At 35.2% G+C, this 12,322-nt stretch overlaps 1 protein-coding gene across 2 annotated transcripts in view; it reads left to right on the top strand.

Moving 5' to 3' along the window:
* The window catches only part of CTNNA3 (catenin alpha 3), a gene marked incomplete at both ends in the record, with an annotated part of 1,656,346 nt that overhangs the window by 830,513 nt on the left and 813,511 nt on the right, over positions 1-12,322 (top strand). For both annotated transcript variants that reach the window (XM_080694112.1, XM_080694111.1), the window contains one exon: positions 6,861-7,013. In XM_080694112.1, coding sequence (XP_080550238.1) covers positions 6,861-7,013 — 153 coding nt within the window. The remainder of the gene's footprint in view (positions 1-6,860; positions 7,014-12,322) is intronic.

Here is a 12,322-nt window from a genome sequence, read left to right as displayed (position 1 = left end):
AAAGAATGTGTGCCTTCATGTCATTCAAATTACATTCGAGTCCTGGCTCTGTCCTCATGGCTTTTGAGATCTTGGGCACAGATTTCATCTCTCTGAGCTTCTCTGAAGCTATGAAATGGAATTAATAAGACACACTAGGGCGTACTTGTCCACAGTAAGTTTCAGGGAATGTTAGTAAATTGATTTTATTACATTATAAACTGAGTGTATCCTTCAAATACTTAGAGAAAACAGCTAGTAATCCAAATAATAACTCCCCCCTTTGATTATTTTTAGTCTGCTTCATATATTAGTTTCTGCTCAGGTTAAGGCTGTTTTATAACCTTGAGTCATCAGAAACATAGGATTAAAAAAGATTGTATTAAACAATTTTGAAGTTCAATATTATGCTACAAGTCAAATTCTTTTAGAGAAGTATGTAGATTTAGTTAATTTTAAAAAGTTGGTTTTCATTACTTTCCACTGTTTAATAACCAGACTTCTTTCCCACGAACTTTAATTTGGTCACCATTAACTCAAAAAAGGAGAAGCAAAAGAGCTTTTCAACCAAAAGCTTTTAATACAATATATTATTGTAGTTTAATGGGAAAATTTAGTAAAATGGCTGAGTGACCTTCTAATTTGGAAGTAGATTTGGAAATAAATAAGAATCTCCAGTTAGTCACCATTGGGTGTGGAAAAACCATAATTTTAAAGTTGGTGAAAATCTCAGTTCCTCAATTTTATGGCCTTAATGTAAGTTCTATTTTTGTCAGCCCTTAAAATCATGGAATTAAGACCTGAAAGGAATTATTAGCACAACCGTTTTTACCCATGCCGATGAGAAAGCAAAGAAGCGGGTGGAGGTGATTTCCCCAAGGAGGAAGGGCACTGAGTTAGTGCTTAAGCCGGGACTCAGAAGCTCCTGCCCTCAGAGCTGTCCTCCTTCTGTTGCTCCAATCTCATTTTTTATCTTCTTCAAGAATTCCACCCCATCTGCTCCTCTGAGGACTTTAAAGAGTTGTCTTTATGAACCATCAGCAACGGTATCTCTCATTCATGTTTGTTCCATCTTTATTGCCTTCAGCAAAGCTAGGCATAGAGAGCTAATCAACACCCGTAAGTCCAAAGCTTTTGAAGTCATTATTTTTCTAAAAGAAAAAAGTCAAGGAAAAAGAAAAACAATTCCCCGCATGTTAAATAACTAGATTTAGCAAATAAAAGCACAAAAAGCACAATATGCCCAGTTAAATTTGAATTTCAAATGAGCAAGAAAAGTATTTTAATGTAATTATGTTCCAAATATTGCATAGGATGTACTTATATTAAAAAATAGTTGTGTTGATCTGAAATTCAAATGTAACCAGGTGTCCTGTATTTTATCTCATGTTTTCACTTCGCTGCCATCAGTGAGGCATAGAAATAACATTGGGGATCACTAATGCATTCTACAGAGGAGTCATTTGCAGTTTGTAGAGAATTACTGTATTCTAGAGATGCGGAAATCCCATATGATGCTTTCACAGGTCAACCTCTCCTTTGTTTTACTTTGTTTTAGTTTTCTTGGCATGATGTTCTAGGTTCTCTGTGACCTGGCCTCAATTTACTTCCTGTTATTCTTAACGTTTTTCCTCCTTCTCTCCTTTTCAGTTTCCTTTCCTCTCTCACAAGTCTATCATATTCACATTTTCTTTGATAAAAGAGTCTATGTACTATTCAGCACATTTTTTATCATCTCCTTTGCAAACATGCTTGCACCTTTGTGAGCATATTCACATTCTGCATGTTTGTAGCATAAGCGTGCTATGTTCAGCTTGGTACCTTCTTTATTCCCCTTACTTTCCCCTCCTGATTCCTAATCAACACAATAAATTCAAGACGAGTGCAAATGCTACTTCTTCCATCAAATCCTTGCTATATTCACAAGCTAGAATCTGGAGTGCTTGCAGCATTTGTACTTCTATGGCAACAGTGACCTCTATTCTGTTTATTTTGTATTTTTTAAAGGATTTTCTTCCCGCTGGATTATAAACTATTGTAATGATAATTAGGACGTCAACTCTCCTTTAGCAAATGTTTTTCAGTGCTCTTTACCACATGTATTATTATTGATTTTTATCCCTGAAACAAGAAATAGTTCCATGGTATTATTCCTATATCTTCCAACTGAGTTACCTTCCCAAACATCATTCAGCTAAACTGATAGAACCATGGTTCGGGACCAGACCCATCCAACCTCAGCAGTCTAGCCACTTTCTGAGACCTTATATGTTGATTTTTACCATCATAAATGCTTTTCTTTCTTATAATTTATATTACAGGATTTTTTAAACTTAGTTTTTCTTTTTTCTTCTTTCCAATTATTTATCTGAGACACTATTGGAACTCTCAATAAAGGAGGAAGAGTTTTAAACATCTCTTATTTCATTAAAATTAAAACAACCAAATATATTCCACCTCTATTATCCTATGAAGAGTAAAACATATATTTGACTTCACTAAAGGCAGGATAAAATGTTTATTTGTATATATTAAGAAAAAAGTCTTAGATTGAATAGACATCAGAGTAAGAATAAGATTTGTCAAAAATAGAACTCTGGCATAAAACAAACAAAATGAGCAAGATTAAGATTAAAACTTTATTGATTCTGTAGTTACTGAGTTGCTGAAGTGCTAGATCCATATTGGTAATACCAGTAAAAAAAATCAGGGAAAAAAATATATATATATATATTCATGCTATTATACATGTTTGTCCTCAGCATCATTAATATTAAGCTTCCATGAGTGTAACTTTCACTAAATTTGACACAATAGGTATACACTGAATTAATTTTTAATTGATTTAGTTTATATTGATCCATTGAGCCTTGCGAATCATCTCTTGCTATTTCACTTAAAGCTAAAATGACATTAATAAATTCCAATAAAAGTGTTTCTTCCAGAGAGTGGCTTTTTCTTCTAAAACACCCTCTCTGCTTCCTATTTCTCTTCCCTTTTACACTTTCATTCTTTCTGCTCCCTTATTAGTGATTGTGGTGGTGCTTTCTTAGAGTTTTCACAGCGAGCTCTCCCTTTTGCGTTCCAATTGTAGAAAAATATATTATTTTATTTGAGATCTCAAACCACTTATATTAGTGGGAAATAGAAAAAATTGATGTCTCAAACCCTTTTATTATACCATAGTGAGAAAAGATGGAAAGCCCCTCAGTTTAGTTTTGTTCTGACATCTCTTATGCCTGACCACAAACAGGTATTTATTGACAATATGTATCTGGAATGCCTACTGGCTTCCCACTAACTCCAGATGTTTGTATTGTGGCTTCTATTTCTACATTGGCATATTTGGTTCTTCTATAATTTGTTTTTGTAGGTCACCCGAGTGAAAGGAATGCAGTATGCCGTTGGGCAGGAAAATATATGACATCAAAGCTACTTAAGTAGTATATACACAGATGACTGTGCAATGTAATGAAAATTACAGTATGCATATGTTTGAGCATATCAACAAAATTGCTTAGCATAACATTCTAGTTTGCCTTGTTCCTATCTGCTTATCTAGTTCCTGTCTTATACTAATTCTTCTTCCGTAGTTAGTGTAATATAAGGAATGGCAGTCATATCCTAGTGATGTGCAAAGCAGAAGTGGTAGAGTATGATGAGCAAGAATTCATTTATGTAAGATGCTGGAGTCAGTTTTTTTGTTGAATGACCAAATATTAACCTCAGATAAAGCTGTCTCTTTGAGATTGGGTTCTACTGAAAGTTGACCCTTTATATAGGACCTGGGGACAGAGTTTATTTGGTAGGTGGTTCCCAGAAACAAATATAAGACAACATGAAGGAGGCAGAGAAAGAAAGCAAGCTTGAAGATTGAAAACCCACAGAATGCCTCCCAAAACTGACCAATGAATCGAGGCTGGGAAACTTATCCAGTAGCTGCAATCCCCATCAGTGGGGATTGATCAGTGTTGTTCTAGAACTTCCAAAACACATTTCTGTTTTTGATGTATCACAGAGGCTTTGAACAGGTCCTGAGACAGGATAACGAAGGAAAACTTGGAATATCTTTAGATAACATGGAATTGTTGCCCCCAGCAACAGTTGAAATCAGAGACAAGTAGATAGGATGAGAGGGAAGGCACCCAAAGCTTCTACTGTAGCCCTCAATCATAGTTATCACTATGAAGGCAAAGGATTAGGAATCAGCAAGTTAGATAGGAATAGGCAGGAAAGTGTGCTGTGTTTGATTTAACTGTGCTGTGTGTCATTTGCATAGGTTAAGATGCTTTTAGTGGGAGAGATACCTCCCTGGATGCTGATGGTGTGCCAGCTCTTAAAGGTTTCATTCATGTCTAACACAAGTCATCAGTTTCTGGCTATGTCCTCTTATCATGAGAAAAAAAGAACAAAGTTATTACAATATGAGACAATAGTTACTCTCCATTTCTCTAGATTTGTGCTTTAGTGATGTATCTATATGTGTTTTTTGCAAAGCATAAGAAAAATATCTTTTTCGGTATAGTTGCAGATGGAAAATCATATCAAAGCCTCCTATACAAGAAACAATTCATCTTTAAACATGTGTTTCAAGGGAGCTGGTACCAAACCTTGCTTCTTTACATCATGATCAAATTACTAAAAACAGGAGTTTATACTTAATGTCTTTCCCCCCTTGTCTCTTATTTACTCTTAAGCCATAGAAGTAGGACTCCTGCCCCTATTTTTCTGCTGAAACTGCTTGTACTGAGTTCATCAATAATCTCTTAGTGGTCAAACCCAGCCAACAAGACTTTTATTTTTAATTTAAATGTTTAAAATTTGATTCTGAAGCCTTTATATGTATATGTATATAACTGAATACCAATGCATATTCATTTACATTTCTGTCAATTTCCAGGTTTTCCTTTGTTACAATATTTGGTGATGCTCACTCCTCCCCTGGGTTAGAAGTAATTGTATATTTCCCTCTTGACATTTCTCATAATACCTTGCTCTTAGTGGAAAGGTTAGAAAATGGTGTTCAAAATATTTGCTGAATTGAAGGAAATTGGTTACATAGAACAGAAGATTCAACAAGTTTATCTCGGGGCTATTACAGTAATGTTTGGTGAGATAAGTTCATCTGGAGAATAATGACCCTGAGATGTGTTTGAACACTTGTCTTTTCCTTGCTGTTCAAGTGTTCTCCTTTTCCTTGGCCATTACTTTGATCTCTTTTTAGGTCCTGCTCTTTCATCTGCATGAGTGTCATAAATGGTGGTGTTTTCCAAGCTTTCATTCTTGGATGTCTCTGCTGTGTATCTCTTTCTTATGGTTCCATCCGCATTCTTGACTTGAGTACCTCCCGCATGGTTTATCTCTAGTACAGATGCTCCTCTCCTGCCCCAGTTCTTTTCTTTTTAGAAAAGAATTGAGGGGAGGCATGGTCAGTGAAAGCTCTGTTCCTCCTCTGAGAGATTCCTACTATTTTTTTCTCTAAAGTATCTGAAACTCAAACATGTACATCCCAGCTCCAGTCTTGACTTAAGAGTTCTTCCCTGACTTTCCTGAGTGATAGCAAACACAATTAAGTTCTTCCCCTTGCCTCATATCTGCTTAGCACTCTGCATTCTGTCCTAATAAAGGCTCAGTAAATATTAATTTGTTGCTGTTAGTGATTTGCCTTTGTGCATGCTAAGCAGACTTTCTCCAGGGATCTTCTTGAAACCTTTGTAAAGTTGTCAATAGCCAAAAAAATTTCTCAGCTTGTCTGAGTGAGCTCTACCATCCTGGGCAGGGGTATTTTCCCCTGAAACCTATAAATCATTATAAATTCATTATAATAATCATAATAAATTTATTATAATAAAGATTTATTATAAGGAGGACAGCATTTTTTTTACAAAGATAAAGCTCTATGATCTGACTTCTTGAAAATGTATTACTAGTAATACTCATATAATTTAAAATTAGGTTGTCTCTTGGTTTAAAACATACCCTAAAATATAATTTTCACTAGAGGCAAATTATAATTTTCCTATCTGATATTTATTTATCCTCTTATTTTATTGTCTAGAGGTTGTTAAACTAAATGAGGGGGTTGATCGAAAAACTTTGGGCGCATTTATAGTCACTGACATTGTTAATGAAACATTTCAGTATATTGTGATCTTCAAATCTCGGGATCATTTGAAAACAATAAATTAATTTTCTAATCTAGTTTTAAATCTCAGAAAATATCTGCTGAATAATGATTTGATTGTCATTTATAAGCTTACATGTAATCTAATTTAAAATAACTAATTGTAGCAGAATGTTATAGTTGTTTAATAATTTAAGGTGTGAGGGCAAGAACAATTAACACAAATGGGGAAAATTGGATATCAAACTCATTTATTATTCTCCTTGCTCTATTAATCTGTTATCATCTGGCACAATTGGCAATCTAATTTGGTTTAATTACCATGAACTCTGTAATTTAGCTAATCAAAATTTATCATCTGTTCTTCCAATAAGATAGAAAATATTTTGTGTAATTTTGTAGTTAAAAATATTAGATATGCAATGTTATTTATACAAATGCATAAACATTCTAGGAATGAAGTTTCTTTGAGAAAGAAACATAGAACATTACCGCTTATAAACAGACCTATGAGGTAAATACAATTTAAGACAATTTTGTGATTTCTGAGAGTGAGGGTATTATCGCCGGATGATGTTTTTCCCTGCATATTTTGTTTGTCTTTTGTAAGGGACATTCACATACTGTGTTGGATATTATGGTTTTAGGAACTGCACACAAATATATCAAATAATTTTTCTGAACAGAGATTTTAAGACGAGGAAATAACATAAACCCTTTACTGAAAAATATTTTGAATTTTTTTATTTCTCCTCAGCTCCGCAAGGCTATTATAGATCATGTGTCAGACTCTTTCTTAGATACGACAGTCCCACTTTTGGTTCTCATTGAAGCTGCTAAGAATGGTCGGGAGAAGGAAATAAAAGAATACGCTGCAATATTTCATGAGCACACCAGCAGGCTTGTAGAGGTAAGAGTGCTGGAGCTATAGCCACTTGAAATCCAGAAGAATAAGGCCCCATTCCCCACTTACAGTTGAATTGTACTCAAATAAAAACTTTTGACAGTGTATTACAAATGTAGCAGAGTTGGGCCTAGGTAATATGAAGGTATATATGTCAAATAGCATAAACCACCCCCCTTTGACTTGAAACGAAAGCAATTTATCAAGAAAAAGCTATGAAACTGTGCTCACTGTTGCTTTTAAAAAAATGTTTATTTTGTTAGAGCTACACAAAAGAACTAGCTAACTACAGATAGTTTTAGCTTTAGAAATATTTTCTTACCATTCTAACTTAGAAGTATCAAAAATTTTCTCTCAGGCTATTTTATTCTTTTTCTACCACCTTTACATGGTCTCATTACTCTTTTGGCCTTTCAAGACATATTCAGCTATGTACATGACTATAAAAACAAGAATTAGGGATGTATAGGAGTAGAGAAAGCCATGAACGATTAAATAGGAATAGTAGATTGGACAAGAAGAAATGGTAAAACTATGATTTGCTCTGCTTAATAACTAGAGATATGGGAATGACCCAGGGTTTTGAAACAGGAGAGTCTATTGCTAAAGGAGCCATGAAGTGCTGGGAGAGTCCCAGGAGATACATAGTGGAGCCTATTGTGTTGGCATCAATAACAGGTCCAGTATAAAAGAGAGCCTGAATGGAAGAATTTTCAGTACAATATGATGAGAGGGAGCAGTGTCAGGAAGGGGAATGTGATTTGCCAAGTTCATACACTAGAGCTGATGTCCAGTTGTCACTCATCCATATGGCTGCACTGGGTTTTATAACAAGCATCTATTCTGATCGTCAGTGCCACACCATACTGTTTATTAAATTTTTGACTCCCATGCCTTCCTATACTAGCCATGAACTCTGTACCGAATTATGTTTTTGTGACCAAAATTGCTTCCAAAACTTGTGGGTGAGAAATATTCACCTGAGCTTGTGTGTGTGTGTGTGTGTTGGGGGGGGGTGGCACACACTTGTAATCACAGTACTTATGAGGCTGAGAGAGGAAGATCTCAAATTCACGGCCAGCCTCAGCTATTTAATGAGACCCCCTGCAACTTAATGAAAATTTGTTTCAAAATAAAAATAAAAAAGAGGCTGGAGATGTAGCTCGCCCCTGGATTCCATCCCAAGTACCAAAAAAAAAAAAAAAAAAAAAGAAAAAAAAAGAAAAGAAAAGAAAAAAGAAAGAAAAAGAAAAAGAGAAAAATTCACCTGAACAGCATTTGATAACATAGCATAGCATTTGATACAACTGGCAACTGGCACTAAAAGAGAGGACTTTCCTAATATCTTTTTCCATTGGGAAAAAGGTTTCTAATGTAAGTAGCATTTGCACTGTATACTCTTTTTGGATTCCAGTTTCCAGGATTGGAAAGTGAAAGGGATGGATGAACACATGATTGCTAAGATCATTTTAGCCCTAAAAGTGCCTCACCTCCGACTCTGAAACCTCCTTTAAATTTCCCAAGAACTCTGTGAGACAGTACAAAGTGGTAGCTCCAGTTGGCTTTTTATGGAAATAAGGGTACAAAACCCAAATCAGGCTGCTTGGTCTTGATTTCCATACTTTTAATTTTAATTAATTGATTTGGTAATTTGCCATTCATCTAGTTTTATTTATTTCTTCATGTACTCATTCCTCAAATATTTATTAACTATATCCACAAGAAAATGTTGAAAGTAAAAGGTCAGAGTCATGGGAACAGGTTATAAAAAAGCACACACTTAAGCATAGTCCCTGATAGTTCTAAAAGCTTTTTCTAAAGATGTGTTCTCTAAGATGAAGTCACAAATTATTAAGAAAGAAACTTTTTTGTAAAATTCTTTGAAAGGAAAATTTGATTTCTGCTAATAAAATTGCATCCTTATTCCTATCTCTCAGTTTCCTCTTTCTGTGAAACTTATATCTCATGATTAAAGACTCACTGAAAAGAGGTGTTTTGGTAAATGAATTTTAGGAATAAAAAATATTCTATGGATAGATCCTTTTGGAAATTTATATCCTTGGCAAAATCTTAAACAGGTTTCTTTAATTTTATTAAATCCAGAGTTCCCCCCTATCAGTTCACTTAGGAACATTTTCTTTTATGAATATCGTTTGAAGGCCCTACTTTCAAGACTTGGAAATACTGCATTATCATTATCATTAATTTTCATTATTTTACCAAATGACGGTTTGCTATTATGTATACAGAACTCTAAGAATTTGTCTTAACTGTGTAACCATTTTGAAATTCTCTATTCTGTGAAAATGTTGAAAGAATGTGAGCTTTAGAATTAGGAAATACTGGGAGAATGAGAATAAGTCTTATTTAAGTTCATATATTCTCTTAACACATTATAAAGAAATTATGCTATATTTGAAGTAATATACGACTTTGGGTCTCACTCTGATATATCTAAGGAAGCTTTGGTCTAATCACTTTCAGTTCCGGTGAGTTTTTACAAGATTAAAAAAAGCATTCTCAAACTGTATGACTTGAATCAGCTATTTGTTATTACCTCTACGGACCTATGGGTTCACTGGGCAGAGCTTGGCAATCCTTACTTAGGTTTTGCCATGGGATTCCTCTCAGATATTGGCTGGGATGCCGAAGTTCTGCTTGTGCCAGATGTGCAGGTCTGCTCTTTAATCTGATTCAAAGTGTATGCTAACTGCCAGCTGGGATTTGTGGTTGTTGATCTGAACACCAATGGCCTTTCCGTATGGATTCAGCTTCTCGCAGAACACTTGTGGGTTCTAATATTTTAAGTCACAAGAGTAAGAAGAAAACAGGAAACAGAAGCTGCCATTCTCTTAAAGCCTGGGTCCAGAAATTGTCAGAAAGCCTCTTCCAGCATATTATTGGTCAAAGTAATGACAGAGCCTGCTCAGCACAAAGGGAGGGTAGTGGTGAGATGCTACCTTAGTGTTAGCAATAACATGGCATCCAGTGCCATTTTAAAGCTGCTACATGTCTCTTCTCAGGGCTTCCTTTGTTTTATCTGTGAAATGATGGTTCACCAGATATGGTGGCACAAGCCTCTAATCCCAGTGCTTGGGAGGCTGAGAGAGGAGGATTACAGGTTCCAGGCCAGCCTTAACAACTTAGCAACATAATCTTTCAAAATAAAAAATAAAAAAACTGTTGGGAGTGTAGCTCAGAAATAGAATACCCCTTGGCTCAATCCCTAGTACCAAAATGTGTCAACAAAAATGTTTCAAAAGATGTTTCAACAAATAATGATGTCTAAAGTCACTACAAAATTGCTTTTCTAGTTTCATAAAAAATATAGAAATAGGAGAAAATAAAACCTTTTTGAACTGCACTGCTTGTACACCAGGTAAGTGTATGTATGTATGTATGTAGGTGTGTATATCTATTTACCTGTAAACATAATACCTAACGATGGGTAGACAGATATAAGCTGAAAAAGAAAAGGAAGAGGAGAAGAGGAAAAAATTATTGCATTTATCTCTCAGGAAAATCCTTTATAGTAAGGAGCTGTCTCATGAAAAAAATCAGAGAAAATTATCATTAATTTATGAAGAACATTGAGACAAATACGTCTATGATGGGTTTCTAGAAAATAAGAGAGCTAAAATATATCAATTTCAGAGGATATTGTGAATTCTCCTTGTTTTGATTGCTTTCTAATCCCCCACTTTCAGACCCCAAAGGCATATACATAGAGCCATCATATTCCCAACCTGGATAATTGGATGTAGAAGAACAGAAAATCTTGGATTTTAAATAACTTCAAAAACATATATTTTCAACATGTCTGGGTTTTGATACCTCAACTATGTTTCTCAGAGATATGTAAAAATTTCACTGACTCAACAAATCAGTGAACTTGTTAAAGAAATACTTGAATGGGGGAAAGGTTCATTTTTCAAGAATGCCTATTCGATGCTGGGCGTGGTGGCGCACGCTTGTAATCCCCGCGCTTGGGAGGCAGAGACAGGAGGATCGCGCAGGTTCGAAGCCAGCTGCGCGCGCTGGCTTAGGAGACCCTGTTTCCAAATTAAAATGTAAAAATAGGTCTGGGAGTGTAGCCCGGAGGTAGAAGGGCTTCCAGGAACCCCAGTACCACCAAAAAAAAAAAAAAAGAATGCCTATTCGATTTTTGAAGAAAAACTCCATATTGCTAAAAAAAAAAACGTTTAATAATGGTTAACTTGTATTATGTTTACAAAAAAGATAGTAAGAAGTAGAACTGAATACAAAGGAAAAAAGGAAGTATTAAGATATTCTTTGGGAAATAATAAGTAAACTAAATAGGTTTGGGGAATTTGATAAAAGAAGTGGAAATGAGGAGCAGAGTAGCTGATAACTTGGGCCTGCACATTTATATTCTCTGTTGGGCTCACATCTGAGGTCTCCTGCTATATTATTTTGTGGTTTGATATAATATGATCATGGAAAAAATGATTGTTGTGAACCCTAGATAGTGCTAGAACCTGCATGATCCTCCTGTCTCCGCCTCCCAAGTGCAGGGATTACAAGTGTGAGCCACCATGCCCAGCTTGATCTTTGTTGCTAATTTTATCTTAGTTATGCTGAACTGAGTCTTATGCAAAGCTTTTCCTTCTTTGAGTATCCCAGTTACTCTTTTTGGGGGCCCATGAAGCCACGGTGGGACAACTAGACATCAAGTAGTTGGCAGTTAAAGTCACCTTAGTGTAGTGATTAGCAGTTAATGACAGATGTGGTCATTGAATTACACTCTCAAGGATTCTGATCTTATCCTGATGACAACTTAGAGGACCATCAACTCTACTCCTTTCCATTAATAGTATCTATTAAATCATAAGTCAAAATATGAAATTTATCTTAAAGTTAGTAATTCTAGAGAATTAGATTTTATCTTTTATTGCTGTTAGCCTCTTCTAAGAGCAAAGGCTATCTAGCTAATGTTCAATAAATCCTTACTGAAACAAGGGAAATATAATACTCAGTTCTCTTCCTCTCTAACAAGTTGATTTGGGAATTCCAGTAGCTAGATTTGTGATATATGATTGCCCAGTTACTGAGCAGAGCACCTCCTTACTCGTCCCCTCATGGGCATGTTAAGATGATTCTTTAAAATTATATTAATAAGTGCCATTGCCATTAATTTTCCAAAGCATACACCATAGGGCCCACTCCAAATCTCCCTCAGAAGGAGTTTGTGATAATTAGATACATCTTTAAAGTACTTGACCATCTCAGAGATGCAATTTGTAACTTTAGTTTGGTAGTAGCTAAATAAATTAACTCCTATTCAGAAGGGTGCC

The sequence above is a fragment of the Muscardinus avellanarius genome, assembly GCF_963383645.1.
Source record: "Muscardinus avellanarius genome assembly, chromosome: 4".
In the NCBI taxonomy this organism is placed as follows: domain Eukaryota; kingdom Metazoa; phylum Chordata; class Mammalia; order Rodentia; family Gliridae; genus Muscardinus; species Muscardinus avellanarius.
This window is presented reverse-complemented; position numbering and strand designations above follow the sequence as displayed.